Source organism: Chenopodium album, chromosome 13 (assembly GCF_948465745.1).
Source record: "Chenopodium album chromosome 13, dcCheAlbu1.1, whole genome shotgun sequence".
Classification (NCBI taxonomy): domain Eukaryota; kingdom Viridiplantae; phylum Streptophyta; class Magnoliopsida; order Caryophyllales; family Amaranthaceae; genus Chenopodium; species Chenopodium album.
The window spans coordinates 49645936-49666382 of record NC_137846.1 but is presented as its reverse complement, the minus strand read 5'-3'; the positions used below and the strand labels follow the sequence as shown (position 1 = coordinate 49666382).

Here is a 20447-nt window from a genome sequence, read left to right as displayed (position 1 = left end):
ACTTGTCTTCTCGTTAAATTGAACCGTTTTGCCCAATGACTTAAACAACCTATTAGGTACCCCTCCCTTCATTTTATTTCTTACTTGGTAAAGTATGCATTTTGACTAGTAAATGCTTTTGAAATATTTCATTACAAAAAATAAAATACGAGCACTTTGAAATCTTTTAGTTGTTAAATGTATTGTGTATTACATAATTTAAATAAGTGGCATTAAAAAAAAAAAAAAAAAAAGGGTTATTCGCAGCCCATTACCAGACGGCCCAACATTTTATAATCTTTTAGGCCTGCAAATAATGGCCAGAGTTGGGCTAATTAAGCCTGCTGAACAGAAATAAAGACTTGGTCTATATGTGAAAAATTCTTACATGCAAGGTGCTACTAGTACAAGTGCACACAAGATTTTTATTTTATGGGAAATTATTCGCTATAACCTCGAGGAGTTCGAAATTTTATGATGTGCCCATGGTTTTCGAAATGTCTATACTGTAACCCCAAGGTTCCGTTAATAACTCTGTTGTACCTTGATGCTAAATCTCCGTTAATATAGTTCCGTTAGACACTTAGACATAAAAAATAATTCAAATAAATAAATGAAAATTAAAAAAAAAAAAAAACCAAAACCACCCCATGGTCAGCCCGCTGCCACCGCCAGCCCGCCCCCTTCCCCCGGAGCGTCGGCCGCCTAGACTCCTTCCCCTCCCCCGACGTCGGCGCTGCCCCGACCACCTCCCTTTTCCCCTTCAAACACCAATACACCACGATATTTCGCAAAATCTCCCAACCCCCAAATCCCAAACCTTAACCCTAACCTTTGTTTTTCGGCAGCAGGAGGCTAGGGCGGAGAGAGAGAGAGAGAGAAAAGGAACAACAGCGGAAGCCTACGGCAACGATGAAGGGAGATGCGGCTCGATGTTTTCTAGGGGTTGGGAGGTTATTTAAAGTATTTTCGAGGGGGAGGGGGAGGGGTTAAGGGAGATTTTACGAGGAAAGGGGGGTCATCGGGGCAGCGCCGATACCGGGGAAGGGGAAGGGGGTCTGAGCGACGGCCGGCGCTTGAGGGGACGGGGGTAGGGCTGGCCATGGGTTGCAATGGCTGGTTGTGGGTGATTGGGTTGGTGGTTTTGGGTTTTTTTTTTTTTTTTAAATAATGGAACTTAATTAACGAAAACTTAACGACAAGGATACAACAGAGTTACTAACGAGACCTTGGAGTTACAATGTAGACGTTTCAAAAACCATGAACACAGCGTAGAATTCGAACACCTAAGGGTTATAGCATAGAATTTCCCTTATTATATTTTGTTCTTACTTTGAATTCTTCAAGTGAGCAAAAATAATCAAATAAACACCAAGTTATTTGTTACTCAAATACAGGTACATCTAAATGCATAATAAAGGTTTAGTTTGTTTGTGTCCAATCCAAACTTGCAAATGATCATGTCCCATATTATATCACTTCTTTAACTTATACAATATAGCTTTATATGTCTAAGGGCCTATACTGTTCAGCTTAATTTCAGTTCAGTTCAATTCAGCTCAGTTTCTAATTTCCTTCTCTCATAAACAATTCATTTCAGCTCTATTCAGTTCAAGCCAATCAGTTCAGTTCAGTTGTTTTCAGAAAATCTAAAAGGCCCTTAACATGCATCTTTTGTCAATTATGTTGCATGCTCGTTTATAGTGGAGTTATGTGTCTGTTCTCGGGGAGTATGTGATTTTTTTAATTTAAATTTATTTACGTATTGTGTTGAAATATCTTAATACTCCATTATATTGATGAAAGAATATTTATTTTGCCAAAATATAGTCTTTTTATAAGGATATGTTTAGGGATGATAAGGATAAGTAAAGTGGACTATTACTTTGAAATATAACAAAGTAAAAATGTCACAGTATTTAATTTTATTTTGGAACAATAAGAACGCAAAATAGTACTTCCTCCCTTCCTTTTTAGTTGATATTTTTTTTTTACTTAGTTTAATTTTGCCACTTTTACAAACTTTATTTCATTAGATTTTCAATCTTTTAATATATTCTTGTGAAATCTTATTAAGATTCTCATATAAAATTTTTAAAATATCGATCAACTTTATTATTTTTAATAATTACAATCAATTATTTCCATTGATAAGGACAATATATAACATGTCAACTAATAACAAAGAAGGGAGGAAATACGACTTCATGGAATTCTTCCTTAATATTATTAAAATTATTATTTTTTTTTTTTTTTAAATCATAGTTGTACAATGTAGTAAAACCAAATAATCCAAATTGACACATAGATATGAGGATTATAAGAATTGGATATGAGGATATGTTGGTGAGATTATAATATCTTTTGAAGCCACCTCATTGGCTAATACAACCCCTTATTGTCCCACCAAAAACTGCCACTTCTTCATTTATGTCCACAAAAACTTGTAACTCACTTCCTCAACACATAATATGTTCATATATATGACTTGATTCTAGCCCTTTCTACATCCCAAATAATTAAATTAGTAACAACAACAACAAAAAAATATTTAACCTTAATACACAAGAAGTTTATCCATGGCATCAATGCTAAGCTCCGGCACTGTCCTTAGACCAACCCCTTTCCTAGGGCAAGGCAAAGGATCCAATGGTAACGCCCTTAGAGATGTCGTTCCTATGGGAACTGGCAAATTTACCATGGTACGTACTTACATGTTGTATATAATACACCCGTTTGTTGTTACAATGTTTTATTTGATTTGATTTTATTTGAACGAGGGAAGTAACTAATTTAGTTTATTTATGCATGATATGATGATGTTAGGGAAATGAACTTTGGTATGGACCAGACAGAGTAAAATACTTGGGACCATTTTCAGCACAAACACCTTCTTACTTAACAGGAGAGTTTCCTGGTGATTATGGTTGGGACACTGCTGGTCTCTCTGCTGATCCTGAGGCTTTTGCCCGAAACAGGGCTCTTGAGGTTCTTTTCTTTACTTTTGTTGCTTAATTATCATTTCAATCCTTTATTTTGCATTTTTCTTTTTCATGTTCCATCTTATACGCTTGTACCTTGTAAGGTGGTCCTTAAATTGAATCACGTTTAATTTATAACCCGTGGTATACTTAAAATACATATTGCGGTGTTTCCAAATATATTTTAGGGATTTCCGAGACATATTTTGTACATCTAGGATTTAATTAGGATACTCGGTCATGCTATTGAATTTAGGTCATGATATCGGATTTTAGTTTGATAATAGTTATTTGCTTGTAGGTTGTACAGAAAATATTTTACGGTCACACTTAAAACTTGGTTCAAAATCTACAATCAATGATCGAATTGTCATCTATGAACAGTAAATACGTAAATACATTTAGGAAAATTTGTCAGTAACTAACCATTATGCCACTGATGCTAAATGTTTGTTCAGGTCATCCACGGACGCTGGGCTATGCTTGGAGCACTAGGCTGCATTACCCCTGAAGTCTTAGAGAAATGGGTTAAAGTGGACTTCAAGGAGCCAGTTTGGTTCAAGGCTGGTGCCCAAATTTTCTCCGAAGGTGGGCTTGACTACTTGGGCAACCCAAACCTAGTTCATGCTCAAAGCATTCTAGCCGTGCTCGGGTTCCAAGTACTCCTTATGGGTCTCGTTGAAGGGTTCCGCATTAATGGGCTGGACGGAGTTGGGGAGGGCAATGACCTATACCCAGGTGGCCAATATTTTGACCCATTGGGCTTAGCCGATGACCCGGTTACCTTTGCAGAGCTAAAGGTGAAGGAGATCAAGAATGGAAGGCTAGCTATGTTCTCCATGTTCGGATTCTTTGTGCAGGCCATCGTAACCGGAAAAGGTCCCTTGGAGAACCTTTTGGATCACCTTGATAACCCTGTGGCAAACAATGCCTGGGTATATGCTACCAAGTTTGTCCCCGGATCATAAGTTAGTTTGTATATGATCGTTAGATAAATTGTGTTAAGAAGAGCTCAAATGTCTTAACATAAGAACAATCTTTAGTGCACATATGGGGTTTATTTATGTTCAATCTAGAGTTTAAATATTGAATCAAATTTAAGTGTTAAGAAGAATATTAATGCTTCTATTACCTAAGATGACTTAATAATTGAGTACACCTAAGATGACTTAATAATTGAGTACACTTTCTTATACCCCCTCAATTCCAAAATAATAGGTTACACGTCTATTTGAGCTAGCCAAATAAATAATAGGCCACTTTCTATTTTTAGTTTGTTAAACATCACACTTTTCTATATTTAACTTAATGATACTCGTAAGAGTCGTTACTAAAATGACAAAAATGTTGACACATTTACAAAGAACAGAAATAGTCGCAGATTCTTACCTTGCGATCTCCTGTAAGCCACCCCTGAGGGTTGGAGATTGCAAATTCCTGCAACACATTTGACAACAACATATTAGACAGTAGCACACAACCAATTTGGAGGAATTCAAGAGTTTGTTAAAGTACACTGCCTTTCAATCTTTGAAGATTTCATAGAATAATACAATTTCGACAAAGAGAAGAATATGAAGATATATTGCACTAAAAGATAAAAAGATACAAAGTTCAACAAACTAATTGACGGCTACAACTTTACACACATACAACATAAGCCTATCTAACCCCAATTTTTGATCCTACATTCGCTATTTAGTAAAGAATACATCACTAACAACAGCACATATATACACATTGAATATTGCCACATCTTTTGGACGGTAATTTTCAGTTTTAGGCTGAGATACACCCTAAGATTGTCGGTTTCTCCACCAAGCAACAAAAATTGGTAGACATACAACACAAATTTCTCTCCCTAACTATTCCTACGTGCAAGGTAAACTTGCAGAGTATGCCAGAGAACTTCACCGCTCAGGAAGTTGGTGAGCGAAGTTTTTCCAAGAAAACTTTGCAGAATTCATCTCCTATGTTCCTATGGTTCAGTGTGCTTTCCCACTCAACTTTCCCCACCATTTCCTGCGATGCTTCTCCATATCAGCATGCCTAAGCTTGTGCAGCGCCCCTTTTGTCTCTTTTAATTTAACCTTGTAGTCTTTCTTCCATACTTCAAATCTCGTCTTCAATCTCCGAAGTTCATCAAAGGAATTCATACCTGGAGCAGGCTGCACAGACCTGACATCAAACAGCGCTCTTGCATCTTCATCAAAAGCTTGTCTTTGTTGCTCAAACTCCTTTGCTAAATGATTGACTGGATTAACACCATGGTCACCACCCCCATTTGCCTCTCGAGCTTCAGCAATGGGAACTGAATATTTCGTGGGTGTGCTTTCTCCAGGAGTTCGAGGGCCCATGAACAAATTATCATCAGAATCATAAGAGCAAGGTGATGGGGAAGCCTCTTGCCTTCCAGGTTGACCGGCAGCATCTTCTGGGGTAAAACTCTTTCTTGCTGCAGCAAGGCTCGTCTGCAATAATTTTAAGTTGTTAAATAAAGGGTCCTAGTTTTAGAATTACTTAGTTCTTTTAAAATCTCAGGTTGTGACCTATAAATTTGGATCTCTACTTCTGGTGAAGTACAAATCAGCATAGTTTTAGTATATTTTTTACATGCTTTTCGTTTTGGATACCTCCAATTTTCAAAAATAGACAAAGAAACAGCCAAATTGAATAGATAAAGTAAGCACTTGTGTTTTCATCCCAAAAAGAAAAAAGATTTATGTCTCTTAAAACAGTAATTATTACCAAACTAATACAGTACAAAAAGTGCTCCCAATCATTGGCCACTAAAGCCACATACATGACCTACACCAGATCATCTAGACAGTTATAACAAACCAGAAGATGTGATCTTATTTAGAATAGACTTCACAAATCAGAACTTGCCAAGATGGATTCTCTGTGAGACCAGAAAAGGATAGTTATTAATTTATTATGTCCTAGAAAACCAGGCCTATATACCACCAGGGTGATACAATTATTATAGGTCATAACCCATCCAGGTCAATCTGTTGATGCAGTAGTCTAAGCACAGAAGAATAACTCAAAAACCCAAGGGACAATTCTCTTATAAATTAGATTCCAATTATGCGGTCAGCATTGTAAGAAGTTCCCAATATTTTCATTTAAAGTAGGGAGAACGTTATGCATGCAAGTACAAATAGTATATAAACATATTAAACTTACTTGCAACGAAGCTATCTGCTTCTGCCACATATCCTCCATTGACCGCATTTTAGCCTCGTAATCAGACCATTTCATCTCATACTGTCGTAGCTGTGTTCTTAATGAAGCATTCTCCTCTTCCTTCTGAACCAAAGTTTCTTCGGCTCTTGCAACCCGTCTTTGAAGCTCCTCCACAACTTTATTGGAAACTTGAACATTTGCAGGTGAGAAATCCTGGTCAGGCAACAAGGGTTACATTATCTTTCCTTCAAATGAACAGTTGTCTTTTTGATAGGCCAAAAATTAAACAAGAAACACAAGACAATTTGGAATTTAGGTAAAGCCTTAACTAGATATTTACTTCTTTTCATTTACTCCTTCCAACCCTTTTTATTCTCCCCATCAGAATCTTTTTGTGAGCCAAAAAAAGTGGGAAGAACAAAAAGGATCGGAGGACTGTGACTGTTCAGGAAGCAACGGCATTGAAGACAGGAGTACAAGACCCATCCACAAGAAAATTTCCTATCCAAGGCAGTATAGTTCAGTGTTGGGGTTCTCGGTCTTCTCACTTACGCTATTTTTACATTTTTCATCTATTTATTCACCCACTGACAAATACACAGGCAACAATTTCAATTAGAAAAAAAACATCACATTCCCATCTCAAAAACACACATGCAAGGGATCTAATCCATGAGTGGTGTGTACATAACTAACATGAGCTATATACAAAGTGAAAGCCGGAAAAGGAAACCACGTACCATTTGCAACATTGTAGAAGATCCTTCAAGAAAATAGCACTAAAAAGATTATAAAGTCTAGTGGCAACAGCTTTAGTAAAGCTATGGGAGCCAAATTTTATAGCTTTAACCCTTCAAGCATAGAGGATATCAACTGATTCTAAGGCCCCATTTGGTTTGATGTAAAATCATTTTCCCTTTTTTTTTTTTTCCATTCTCCTTTGTCTGGTTTGTGAAAGGGTGGAAAACAATTTTCCCGATGGTGAAAAATTGCATCTGCAATGGAGGAAAATATTTTCCTCAAGGGAAGCCACATTTTCCTCCCTCCTTTAAACTTTCCTCTCATCTATCCTCACATTTCCATGTAAGGAACCAAACAAAGGAAAATTAATTCGAAGTTGTGATTGAAAACTAATTTTTCATTGCAAATGTTTTACATCAAACCAAACGAGGCCTAACTAGGAAAAACATATATTTGTAAGTGCTACATACAATGATACACCTTATCTTCATTACACAGACTGGGCTAAGATATCATTCAAATTGAGAATAATCATTACTTGCGTAAAACAACTCATAAGCATAAATAACAGTACCTTCACTTGTCTAATTTTAATGTCTCTCTCTTTCATATTCTTCACATTTTTGACACTGTGGTCTTCTAAAGCAAGCATATCATCAAAATGCTTCCGAGCCAACCAACCACGTACCACTATTAAAAATAATTTTCAAGGGGAAAAAAATGAGAATAATATACCAAATAGCAATGAATAAGTAATAATCCAGACAGTGGAACCTTGCCACTTACCAGATTGTAATTGTACGATTGCTTTATGCTGCTCATCCAAAGCCTTTGATGCACTACGCTTATCGTTATGCATGTTCTTGTGCTTCTGCAAGTAGGCTTTATGATTCTTTAAAAGAATATCATACTTTTTTCTAGCATTTTCACCACGGATGACTGCACAAGAAGATTCAATGAGCAGACATTCAAAATAAAGACACGTTGAATGTCACGGGGCACAAATTTTTTAAAAAAAAATGAAAGGGTAGGGGGGGGGGGGGGGGGGCATATATATGAATACTACATGACTGCAATGAAGAAATTCTTGTCTTCAATTCTACAAACTCAGTACGAGTCTTGTAACCACGGTAGCATTTCTGTAATCCAGTCACGGACAGCAAAACTCGTTTTCTTGTTTCTTCCAATGCTCCAATCTACATTTCACAAAACATAATAGCTCGTTAATAGATGTCAACAAACAAAGGAATGGGAAAAGTCAGAAGAAGAATAAATTTAGAAAGGTGACACAATTCAGAAGCCCCCTTCTTTAAGTCTCTCAGCTTAAAAATGCAAGGAATTGTAGCATAGTGTAGCAAACACAAACCAGTGTTTATCACTTTATCAACTAACAAGTAGAAGGGTAGCCCCATCTAGATAAAGGCTGTTCAAAAACTGCTAACTGAAAGAATAACATAAAATAGAAATTCTCACACATATGCTTGAATTCAACACAGATTCACAAACTAAACAAAACCTGGATCTATGATTTAGATCTAAATAAACCTTACATCTTCCCCAAATTATATCTACCCTCACATCATCATGCAGGTATACAGCTCATACAAAGAATAGCAGCCTGTGTTAGAGGTAGAGCGACAATTTGCAGAAACATTGTAACTGGAAATCATGGTATAAATTACTTTTACAGTTTTACCCAATCATAGCTTGCTAATTTCACAGTTTACATTAATTCCAACAACCCAATCTGCTCAATGGCATGAAAACATGTAGCAATTGTTGCTTAGCCCCTAATAATACATAATGCAAAAGGGAGAGATAAGTAAATAAAGTACTATGGCGATCCTGTACTATATTTTTCTCTAAATGACTTGAGTGTTTCAATCTTTCTTAGTTAAAATGAAACAAAAAAAAAGAAAAGTTCAATATAAATCTCCACATGTTGACAGTTATTGTTGTTGTGATCACAAAAATACTCTTAGAACTCCACTCCCCATCCCACCTTCTCTCTCCCTCCTCCCTTTATTCTCCACTCTCTTCTCTTCACACTCTAAATTCATGTATTCCACAAGAGCACTATAACCAACATTACAAATTCCTATCCCAACTTGGTAAATATTCTGCAAAACACATGTGCACACGAGAAAAATAAAGTTTTGAAATTGCTATTCAGCCCTTAATCTTGCAATTGGACACTTCAACAGCTAGGGACAGATGAACCACACAAAAAGAAGTTGAGAAGGTAGAGAAGAAATATACAGGTGACCGTGAACTAATCACATTAAGCAAAGATGAGAAAAGTGGTTATCTTCTGATGAATGTTTACCCATTTTAATTACTCCTTTCCACTCTCTAGATCTGCCCAACTTATAGAGACTGCAATGTACCCCACCTTTGCATAAAGGAAAAGGTGGAAGAAGACAAGCCCAGAGAATAAAAAATAAAAAAATAAAAAAAAGAGAGATAGAACTTTAGAGTATAAGCAAGTAATAAGGATCCGTCAATTTAACAAGTACACTTCTCAATGGCATTACACATCCATCAGAAATATTCACTTCCAGACCTGGTCGATTTAAACATGTCCAAAACAAAATACAATGTAATTTCCAGGAGAATGCTACTACCCCCATCCCATAACATCTGATCATGCAAATAAACTTTGCCTTTAGGGGGGGGGTGGGGAATTGGACACACGCAGAAAGCATTACATAAAGGAAAGAATTAATGGTGGTTCTTACCTGCCCAGTTCGAAAGTACAATTTTGTATAGCCAACTTGGTATAGTTCAGGAAGAATGTTGAATTGCTGCAGAATAGCAACTGATATACTCAAGGGATCCTGAGATACGCTCTTATCAGATATCAGGAAGCCAAACCTGGACATTACCAAGGAATGCATAAGAACCTATTTGAAAATTCACTCACTGATGTCTAATCAATTCAAGGACCTTAATCAAATACCTTTGAGAAAAATCTTCATGAGTTATTCGACTAGGATAACAACACCTAGCGATCCTGACAACTTCCAGAATTCCACAGCATCTTAGCTGTTGCAAGACAAGATCCTTCTCATAAACACCAGGAAGCTGCTTACTGTTTGGTTTTATGCAGCGAATGAAGTGAGGAGTGGTAGTTTCAAGCTGTTGCATCAGTTTGTAAAGCTGATTCTGCAAGCAGAGAGTGGGATCTAAGAACTACGGAGCAAATTCCTTTTTTGAAATCAAATTTAAAACAGCCATGCTTCTCTTTAAGCAAAAAAAATGCTACACAATAATGGTGAGAAGAAAGGAAAGGTAAATGAACTATATTGCCATGAACAAAATCAATAGTCCAATCACTTGATCAATAATATATACTTATATAGCACCTCCTGAAAAACCTACAATTCCAGAAGATCTCAAGGCCATTACCCTAAAAAAGCTTGTAACGGATACAGACAGACCATTGAACAGTTAAGTCATTATCTTTCACATTGACAATGCCACCATATAAACAGACAGGAATAGAAAGACAAGATGTATTTCTAGTCTTATTAAAAATAGGGAGATATAGATTAGAAGCAGGATTAAGTGAGCACAGCAGACCTTAAACTTTGTTGCAACACTTCGTTTCTGGGTGTCCAGAGCAGATTGGAAATTGGGGCCATTAGAACTCTGAGATTGATCAACCATGCCAGAAGCAAATTGCTGAATCAGTGCAGAATTACATGACAGGAGTAGGCGGAGAGAGTCTGAGTGCAATGGATCCCTGTTCTTTTCCAAAAAGCCACTAGTGTCATAAAGAACCTGAGGAATCACAGAAGCAAGATTAAATGATTAAAGAATCACCATGAAATTGAAAGAATATGAATCACATAATCACAGAAGATTTCATTCAGGAATTGATGATAATTAGAGCACCCAGACATTAAAATATTAGTTGAAAAAAAACTGTTCATTCATGCAAGTAAAAATCAAAATCACCAAAAATTAACAAGCTCCATATCAAACATCTCATTGTGAGTTAATTATGGAGCTGAAACAAAAAAAAAATAAGATTGCCGCAATTATCAAGATATCACCTTACACACAGAAAAAATATAATAAGAAAAAGAGAATGATTTACAAATTTGAAGCATGGAAATCACATAGATATTACAGGTGGTCAACATCCAATAGGTAATCTAGTCATCAGGCAACTATAATTTCCATCCGCCATAAAACAATAGTTTGGACAGGTCATTAAAAAACAAAAAAAAAAGAGAGAGAGAGAGAGAAGGGCTTGACCAGGGATTAATTGCCCCGTAAAATCCACCACAGGGCTAAAAATTAACAATGTATATAACACCGTGTTTATTAGTACAACATGCTTTATAATTAATCCAGTAGCTAGAGGTAAAGGGGTAAAGCATATCACGCAAAAAATCATCCTAAATGGAATATAATCACACAAGAGACAGATTTCCAACAACAAGCCTACCTGTCCTGCATAATGGCGGATACTAAATGACCCATCTCTACCTCCTTTAAAACAGGAATTAGAGTTTAAGTGTTCATCAAGCTTGTTGGCAAAAGACAGATCTGTAGCCTTGGGAAAATTTGATTCCTCATCCAATAAAGACAAAAGCCCCAAAGGTTTCTGCATGGCAGACAACATCTTAATTGAAGTTCATTCTCAAAACAAGAAAATTGCCTGGCTATTTTAAAAGTATACAGACTATCCACATTAAACAGCAGTACCTTCTCAAAGAGGTTCAAGCACTCTTGGTTGTCCTCAAAGTCAACTTTAGTCCAGTCAATTCCATCAGCTTCATAATCCTAAGGTACCATAGCAGCAAGTCAGAAACAGATTAAAATATTTCTGATAAGCATGAAGATAACTACATTAAAAAATTTACACACGAGTCCAGAATCCAGACGCTAACCAGTGGCCTATTTAAAATGACATTATACATATCATGAATAAAGTACATAATAATAAAATTTGGTTGCTTAAAGCACATTCTCATTAACCGTGAGTCCTAGAAAAAAAGGGGAAAAAAAATCCAGCATGGAAAGCACCCTGTCATTGCATAAGCACTAGTGTCTATATCAAGCCTCTAGTGACTTACAGCGGTTAAGTTGATAATGTTACAATAAAAGCATGCTGAGATCTCACAAATAAGTGCACACAAGAATTGTCCATTTGCCCCAAATAAAGAGGTGAGAAGGCAACCAACATCAAGTCTAGAAAGAGATTTCTCTCATTGTCAATTGATTTTAGGGATAGAACCTCAGTTAATCTCACAAGTGTTTTTACTATATTCTTTCATGGGTGCAGCCTAGCCGATGTTAGCAATATTAATCCGTAAAAATGACAAAGAACATTTTCCTCATTATCATATTTGAGAAAAGCTGTTAGAGACTCAAACATACGCAACAGAAGCTTTAGTGTTGAGAGGCCCGTGCTCTAACAAAGGCAACTTAATCACAACCAATTAAGACTTAACATTATTTACATAAGGCCCACTATTACAAGTCAAGACCATTTGATGTAAGGAAAGATTTGATAGACATGAGGAGGCAGGTACTTTTGCAGTCTCATAAATTCTTTTAGCTTTTGCTTTCACAACATTAAAAATCTAGCACAAATAGTTTAGTACCGAAATAGATCAAAGCCTACCTCTTGTTCCAGTTTGAAAAGGTGACGGTTAAAATGTTGCTGCAACCTCTCATTCGCATAATTTATGCAGAATTGCTCAAAGCTATTTTTCTGAAAGAAAAACGCTACTATAAGAGAAGAAGAAAGAATCAATTGACATTTGACAACTTAGCGATGTGGCTTTAAACTGCCAACCTGAAATGACTCAAAACCATAGATATCCAGGATGTTTATGGACCGTCCAGTCCGTATATTGCCCACTTCTAGTGATTTATTTAATTGATCCAAAAGCCAATCAAACAATCTAGCATAGACAAATTTTGCTAAAGCATCTCTGGTGTCTGTTGCCTGAAAAACCGTGATATTAAACAAGTCACATTGCATGCAAGAGAGTGTGTATTCTGCCAATTAATGAAGTATCTGTATAAGCCCACATACCTGCTGTAAAGTTAATCTTTTTGCAATATTATCCTTGCCAGCTTGTATCTTACGAGTTGATAGAACCAACATCAAGTCCTGCTCAGTGCAGCCCATCAACCTGGCAGCAGTACTCAGAGCTGCCAAACAATCAACCCCAACAATAGTATTAGTTAAACTGTCAACATTATAAACATTATATAATGGAAGGACAAGGGGTATTTATTATAATCCATGGAAGCAAACTCTGACCTGCTTTTTTAGATAACTTAAAAATTAATAGCCCTATTTCTAAACATCACCGAGTCATCCATCTGACTTTTAATAAGCTTAAACACGCAGCCATTATTTTATTTTAATTTTGTTTACCCTAAACAAGGGTGGCTCACGCGCGTCATAGCTAGCCATGTCTGGGAGCTTTTTTGGTTAGGCCTTATGTCACAAATTTGGCTGTCGGCAGCATTAACGAGGGAAAATATGTAAACAAATATTTTTAGGAGTATAAATATCTGTACACTATACTAAGAGTTCAAAAAAAAAGAGGCAATTAACATTAATGAAGGCAAATAAGTAAATAAATATTTTAGAGGGAATGATTGTCCAAACACTATTCATAAAAATTATTTCAAACTTTTTGAAAGGTAGGGATAAACACAAGAAATAGCTGCCACATGAGAAGCTGATGATTTTTTTATATTAATTTTTTTTTTAAAAAGGGAAAATATGTACTTATGTGGCAAGAACAGCAATTTGAGGCTGCAGAAAAAAAAAAATTGCTAAAAGGTATTTAATGTAAATTGGAGAGTCTGGTTAAATGACACTGCCAAAAGGTAGTATATGCAACAGTGACGTTCAATGTTTGATTATATTTCCTCAATACAGTTCCTTGAAAATTTAACAGGTAGCAAAAACCACCAAGTATTAATAGGATACTTAAATTAGCAAAGCAAGGAGCAAGCAAAACAAACTTTACTACACTGAATCAGGAACTTATACCTTCACCCGCCATCACTTCTATGTGATTTTCATTGTCAATAACTTGAAACGATATGTTCCCAAGCCATAGAATTGCAGTGAGCACTGCAAACAGTCTCTCCTGATCTTCAGTATTGATTCGAACAATATCTAGAGCTTCCTGATGTGATCAAAGAAGAAATAAAATTTAGATGTTCGGAACAAAATTGACTGCAGTATACGTTGTAGAACATTTATCATCTAGATAAATTTCATCACCTGAAGCTTACAGAAGTTCAGCGCATCATCAACATCATCGATCACCAAGCAATTACTCTGATTGAGATAGTTGTAGTCATTGCCCATTTTCAGGTTCAATCTACCTGCAGCAGCATTCAAGTGATGGTGACAGCAGATTAACAGTTAGAATGATGTGGACAGCCTTTCCGTGGCATAAATATTATACAAACAAATACTTTTTTCTTTTTGCACCTTACTTCTTTCTGATAGATCACAGTGCAAAACTACTGTAAAAATATATAAACAGGTTTCTATCGCATTGCTGGGTCAAAAAAACCAACGATGAATTAAATTTAACCTCTTAGATCAGATGGGGCGCCAGCGCAAAGCTGATAGAATACGTGGTATGATCGTTCTCCTCTAGCCAGCTGAACTACTCTTGACTGCAAAAGCAATATCAGAAGTAAGGAAAGGACTACAGATGATACATACAAAGCCCAAACATGCATCAGCTGAGCTATCTTACCTTTTCAAGGAGGACTGTCCACAGGCAAATTTAGCATGAACCACAGGCAACAATGACAAGTCAGTCGATACATATAATATACAGATTAATTCTGGAATAAAAAAATGGAAGAGTAGCTCACAAGTTTGAATGAGAGCGCCACATATCTTTCCTGTCACACTGAAATGAATCTCAATCAACTTGCCCTGCATTCAGAACAGATACAGTTTATATCACAATAGTGTTGACTGTTGAGTAGCGCAAATATCAGGCATTAAAGGAAAGACACTACAGAGGCAAGCACAGAAAAAAGTAATTAAACCGACAATGAGAAGAAAGAATACATACAAATCTGCTAGAGTTGTCATTCCTAGATGTTTTTGCATTTCCAAATGCTTCTAATATACAGCTTGTATGTAGAACTTCACGTTCAATGCCATCTCCACCACCACCAAGAGTAGCCAAATACTGCATTGCAATTTTAGCTGTTTCAGTTTTCCCAGCACCACTCTCTCCGCTGTAGGGTGAAAATGATGCATCTGGTTAATACAAATGATATACAATGACAATCAACTATACTTTTCCCATAGCTAAAGTAAAGGGAAAGTGTAGATGAACCAAAACTCCAGTACAGATTTAAAGTCTTAAGCTCTAAGAGCACAGAATGTGATAAAGGAACAAAAATGTAACAATAAATAAATAAAACTATCCTGCTTACAAGACTGTAAAATAGAAAGATTGAACTCACCTTATTATAATGGATTGGTTTACACCATCTGCAAGAAAAGGAAACACGATGAATACAAATATGACTGCAACTAAAAGCTCAAACTTACACCACATAGTAAGTGATAGTACCAGACCTCTCATCATCTCATCATAAGCTTCATCTGCCATTGCAAATACATGAGGACTGTCAGCAAGCTTCTTCTGTCTATAAGCTGTTATATAGTTGGTCCCATAAATTTGCACAGGCTTGAATGGATTGATTGCAATCAAAACTGGACCCGCTTTACTCTGTAGAGCCAGGCCCCCACATTGAATGTACAATAATTAGACAAGTTAGGCAAGATCTTATAAGAACTAAAAAAGAAAGAAGTGAACCCATGTTTAGGGAGCAAAGGCAAGCACACACATAGATCAGATCACGTGAATATCTGTACTGCAAATTGCTAAGTACAGCAGGCTCATTCAAATAGCTAAGTTGTATTAAGTCATCCACACCATCAAGAATATCTGGATTCGCAGGTAGGAGGTCTGTTTTCAACACTTGGATGACCTATAGCATTTAAAATTCATCAGTGTTTAAAATCCAAACTAAAACATTTCTCAAAAAGCCATGTCAGGAAAAAGAAAAAAAAAAAACCCTTACATTTCCAGATACAAGCTGTAAACAGGATTCCTCGCCTGAGGTTGATTCTATCCATCCCGATTCCCACTGTCCAGAAGGAAGCCGACACCAAACGCGAAGTTTCTGAAAGTCATAAAAAAACTGACATTAAGTGTCTCTGCAAAAGAACCAGAAAGGAGAGGGGGGGGGGGGGGGGGGGGGGGGGGGATGCCTCCAAAGATGACCAATATCACTGTGCTTGATTTGTAACAAAAAGGAAAAACTGCATAATATAAGAGGCATCACAGCAAACTAGACAAGCATTAAACAATCCAGCATCTGACAAGTATGGACCTGGTGTGTCTCTCAAATCCTGAAATGTGTCTTGATAGTTGTTTTTAAGAAATAAAGCTATTTCTTGACAGAACAGTATTATACCTAAAGTTCACTCCAAGACACAGTTCCAGGTGACTATGCCTCAAAACAGATGGTCCCATAAATAAAAGTATCTGGATTCTACATTTTCTCATTACTTATACTAAAACACGTTCTTACACCAACAGATTCACTTTGGTTTGGAGAGACTGTTGTTGATAATTGAGATGGCTGCATGGCATGCGTCTGCTTCATGAATGGCCTGCATTGTATTTACTAAATAGGTAGTAGGGATGGTTTGCCTCTCTGTGCAAGGGCAGCACAGCTGTATTTAGGTTCTTATTGTTCAGTACCAGCATATGAAAGGGCAACTTAAGGGAAATAGCACATATGAGGAAATGACGATGTACTGAACTTGTTTATGGAGTAACTCCACAGTCCACATACATCCAGTGCAAAACTTACCAAGGAGCAAATTAGGCTATTAGATAAGAAACAGTCAAGGATACAAGTCTGTCCAGAACTCCAGATTCCACTAAAATACGAAGGCAGTAGCAAGGGATCCTCAATACCAAGCAGAATACTTAGCTATGTTCAACCAGTGGAAGCCGCAAATAGCAAAAATCAAGGAGAAATGCTACATTAGATGACACTACAAAGACATTGAGGGCGGTCATGAGTTTATTGAGTACTTATAGTAGCACTTTGTAGAAATAGTTAAGAATTCAACAGAAAATCTCGCCATTATGCTATATCAGAAGCTCATGCAAATATACACTGTACAAACCAAAGCTCAAACACAAAACAGCACCTCAGCCCATCGATCAAAAGTAGGTAAAGCGCATAAAAACAGAGAGCAAAAAGGCAAACTCTTTCAGAATTCTAGAAGACAAAATTCTTCCCCTCAAAAATTAACAACTTGCAGTAAAGAATAAGCTGAAATGGTCACACTATGATCCCTAACTCAGTTGATGCAAGCAAACTTCAAAGCTCCAGTTCTCGTCCTGAAGTTCAATACCCTATTCCCTAGCTAGAAATTAATCCAACAATTGATATTTGATCAAAATTCCAAGTCGGGGAACTTTTCCCGCATTTGAGCTGAAACTCCAGCAGGAGTAAAAATCCAATTCATCCCTTGGGTCGTCTTCTAACAACCTTAGTGCACAGTGTTCATATGTGACAATAACATGATGATTCAACACCAATAAACAAACAGTCTACATCATCAACCATAACAAATATAAAAGTCCCAAACTTCCCAACTCATCACTAATCCCAACAAAAGGGAAAGCAATCCCAGAATTGTCTTCACATCCTACTAAACAAACCCCCTATCTTTTATAATCAAGTGGTTCAGCAGCCAATGCACTGAAAGTGGCACTTCAATCCAATTCACAAAGTTCTGTAGAAATTCGCGCATCAGTCTGCCTTATCATATAAGCTAAGGTTCTAGAATCCCAATACACAAACTTTTCCCCAAATCCCAATTTAAGTAAAAACAATACAATCTTGAGCTTATGATCAGGTCAAACTTCATGAACAGTAATATCATCAATCAATTAAATAATTAATAACAACCAAAATATAAATGGACCATCCATGTAAGAGTAAACCCCAGTTTCTACATTCTCCAAAAATTAATTTCACATTGCAGTCAAAAACAAAAACAAAAAAAAATTAAAATCAACCCCAAATAAGAAAATTTTTGAAATTTCATCACATTAAAAAATAAATAAATCACTGTCACTTGATCAATAAGAAGAAGAGTGGACGACAACTATCTTAGTTAGTTAAAGTCTCGAGGATGGTATCCACGACTATGGGATCGAATCGAATCGAACTACACCAACATAAATCAATAATAAGAAGAAGAGATTAATCACCTTTTTAATAAAATAATCAACATTATCTTCCCACTCAATCACACCCTTAGAAGTAGACGTGACTCCCTCACCATTACCAACACCATCGCCATTGCCACCTCCATTAACACCACGACTTTCTCTCTCCGCCATCTCCGCCATCTCCGCCGCTTCATACGGCGACTGATCCGATTTCATCTTCTTCTTACTACTCCCAAAACTATTCCTCTTCCTAATCAAGGGACCCACTTCCTTCATCACCTTTTCTCTCTCCTCCACGTCATCACTCTTCCTCTTCACCTCCTCCCCACCACCGCCGCCTCCGCCGCCGGAAATCTTAAACCCCACCGGCAAAGACCGCTGACTCGACGACGGCAACCGAGCTCGAGACGTCGGCCGAGAAGGTAACGCCGGAGGAATATCCTTTGATTGTTCGTCGTCTTTTCGCCGGAGATTCTCTAACATCTCCTCCAATGAGCTCCGCATCATTGTTGGCGATGTTGACAGCATTTTTTCCCAATTTTTCTGGGGATTTTTGACAAAATTGAAGATTCAAAGAGGGTATAAAAATGGAGAAATTGTGATTAAATCGACCACATTGGAATTTCCCAGATGGGAATTTGATTAATTTTGATGGGTTTTCTTGAATTTTTGTGTTTTTCAGGTGAGATTGGGGGTTTTTGCTAAGCAAAAAATTTGCTAAAAATGGAGAAATTAGGAGAGAGAAAAGTTGGGAAATTTTGTCAGAAATGAGTAATAAGGAGAAGGAAATTTTGTGTGTAAATTTGAAAAGCTGTTGAATTTTGTAGATTGTACGTAATTTTTGAAAACCTAATCTTAATATTGAGAGAAAAAGGAAAGAAAATTTGGCACCAGATAATTAACAAAAGAATACGGAATAACAGTTTTAGTTTTGTGTGATTTATTTGAATTAAAAAGTGGAGATTAGTTTTTGTTTTTTTTTTGTTTTTGAAAATAATTCAAATTTTAACAGAGAACGGACTTATGGCTTGGCTGGCACTACTTCTCTCACTCCTGTAGTCCTGTGTATGTGGCGCGTGTGCTTAATATGGATTTCTTTTCTATGTTTTTATTAGGACAAGCTAAGAGACACACGCTACGCGTGTACCATATAAGAAATGTCCTATATTAGCCCATATATAATTACGATTTAATCTACTTAATTTTAGTATTAAATTTTACTCCGTACATCATTATCTTTATATTTTCAGATATTTTTAATTTAAAAATTATTAAAATAGAAAAATGCATATACTATTAGAATGCATCAGGGAGTTCAAATCTAACAATTAAAAATTACTCGTATAAATTTATTGAAATATTTATAAATTATAGGATAGGAAGAAACAAATCCACATAGTATTCTATCAAATGATTTGTTACATAATAATTTTATAAGTATCAGACTGTATACCCTAATTTTCTTAAGCAATTTAGATAATCTTGGCCCCAAATTGTAGATGTAAATCTACTCTGTAAAAAAATACATTCAAATTTTGGATAAATAAAGATAAAATTTAGCAATCTATGCAGTACAGTAAACTTGCAGAGTACCTGTCAAAAAAAAAAAAAAACTGCAAACTGTTTGAATTTGTACTCCATTCTTTTTCTTTTTTCTTCTTCTTTTTTTTGAAAATATTTGTACTCCATTCTTCTTACTCTAATATGAAGTAATTGATAAAAAAAAAAATTACAAAACATCGGATAGATTTTAATTTCAACTAAATTAATTTTTCATCAGATTTCATATAAAAAGTAACACAAATATAACAATCATAATGTTTTTAATTAAAAAAATGGAAAAAAATTTAAAAACAGAGATTATGATACATGCCCTTGTTGGGTTTTCTTCAAAACAAAAATTAAAAAATCATCATTATTTAAAAAAAAAAAAAAAAAAAAACTTCATAAATTTTCACAATCATGTTTCAATAAAATAAAATAAAAATCAAAAAAACTCAATTATTAGGTATACCTTTTTTTTTAATAAAAAGGTATATTACCTAGTAAAAAGGATTAAATTTATTTGATTGTTGTGGCAATATAATTTAATTAGAAAAGCACCTTAATCGACGAGTATGCGATAGTGGCGATAAAGATTGCATTCTCTACCTTGCATTTGCATTACATCTTTAATTACAGTAGCCGGTAGTTTTTTATTATTGTGGAAGGGTTTGCTTAATGATGGAATTAAATAAGGGAATAGTTAATGGGTTCTTAAATAAAAAAATAAAAT

The 20447-nt window shown here is 36.0% G+C and overlaps 2 protein-coding genes across 2 annotated transcripts; one reads left to right on the top strand and one right to left on the bottom strand.

Moving 5' to 3' along the window:
• Window positions 1-2457: 2457 nt before the first annotated feature.
• On the top strand, window positions 2458-4074 carry LOC145574889 (chlorophyll a-b binding protein 3, chloroplastic). Its single transcript, XM_081632768.1, has 3 exons — window positions 2458-2681; window positions 2806-2967; window positions 3419-4074. The coding sequence occupies exons 1-3, from the start codon at window positions 2559-2561 to the stop codon at window positions 3926-3928; spliced, it is 795 nt and encodes a 264-aa protein (XP_081488894.1). The 5' UTR covers window positions 2458-2558; the 3' UTR covers window positions 3929-4074.
• Window positions 4075-4515: 441 nt separating this feature from the next.
• On the bottom strand, window positions 4516-18751 carry LOC145574888 (myosin-2-like). The gene is made up of 24 exons (XM_081632767.1): window positions 18212-18751; window positions 15996-16097; window positions 15759-15902; window positions 15487-15640; window positions 15372-15399; window positions 14972-15140; window positions 14766-14829; window positions 14645-14658; window positions 14477-14561; window positions 14158-14261; window positions 13921-14059; window positions 12946-13064; window positions 12703-12855; window positions 12529-12618; window positions 11607-11684; window positions 11347-11505; window positions 10473-10673; window positions 9850-10055; window positions 9629-9764; window positions 7957-8086; window positions 7677-7829; window positions 7465-7580; window positions 6150-6362; window positions 4516-5431 (listed from the first exon to the last, which is right to left on the bottom strand). The coding sequence occupies exons 1-24, from the start codon at window positions 18698-18700 to the stop codon at window positions 4946-4948; spliced, it is 3732 nt and encodes a 1243-aa protein (XP_081488893.1). The 5' UTR covers window positions 18701-18751; the 3' UTR covers window positions 4516-4945.
• Between the last annotated feature and the right edge of the window lie 1696 nt (window positions 18752-20447).

What these genes read in the sequence shown, in the direction of transcription:
- LOC145574889 (XM_081632768.1), top strand. Translation starts at nt 2,559, where the DNA reads ATGGCATCAATGCTAAGCTCCGGCACTGTCCTTAGACCAACCCCTTTC. An exon ending in GAACTGGCAAATTTACCATG is followed by an intron (nt 2,682 to 2,805) that starts GTACGTACTTAC and finishes TGATGATGTTAG; the next exon opens with GGAAATGAACTTTGGTATGG. An exon ending in CCCGAAACAGGGCTCTTGAG is followed by an intron (nt 2,968 to 3,418) that starts GTTCTTTTCTTT and finishes ATGTTTGTTCAG; the next exon opens with GTCATCCACGGACGCTGGGC.
- LOC145574888 (XM_081632767.1), bottom strand. Translation starts at nt 18,700, where the DNA reads ATGCTGTCAACATCGCCAACAATGATGCGGAGCTCATTGGAGGAGATG. An exon ending in AACCAATCCATTATAATAAG is followed by an intron (nt 15,141 to 15,371) that starts GTGAGTTCAATC and finishes TTCACCCTACAG; the next exon opens with CGGAGAGAGTGGTGCTGGGA. An exon ending in AAAGATTAACTTTACAGCAG is followed by an intron (nt 12,856 to 12,945) that starts GTATGTGGGCTT and finishes ACGGTTTTTCAG; the next exon opens with GCAACAGACACCAGAGATGC.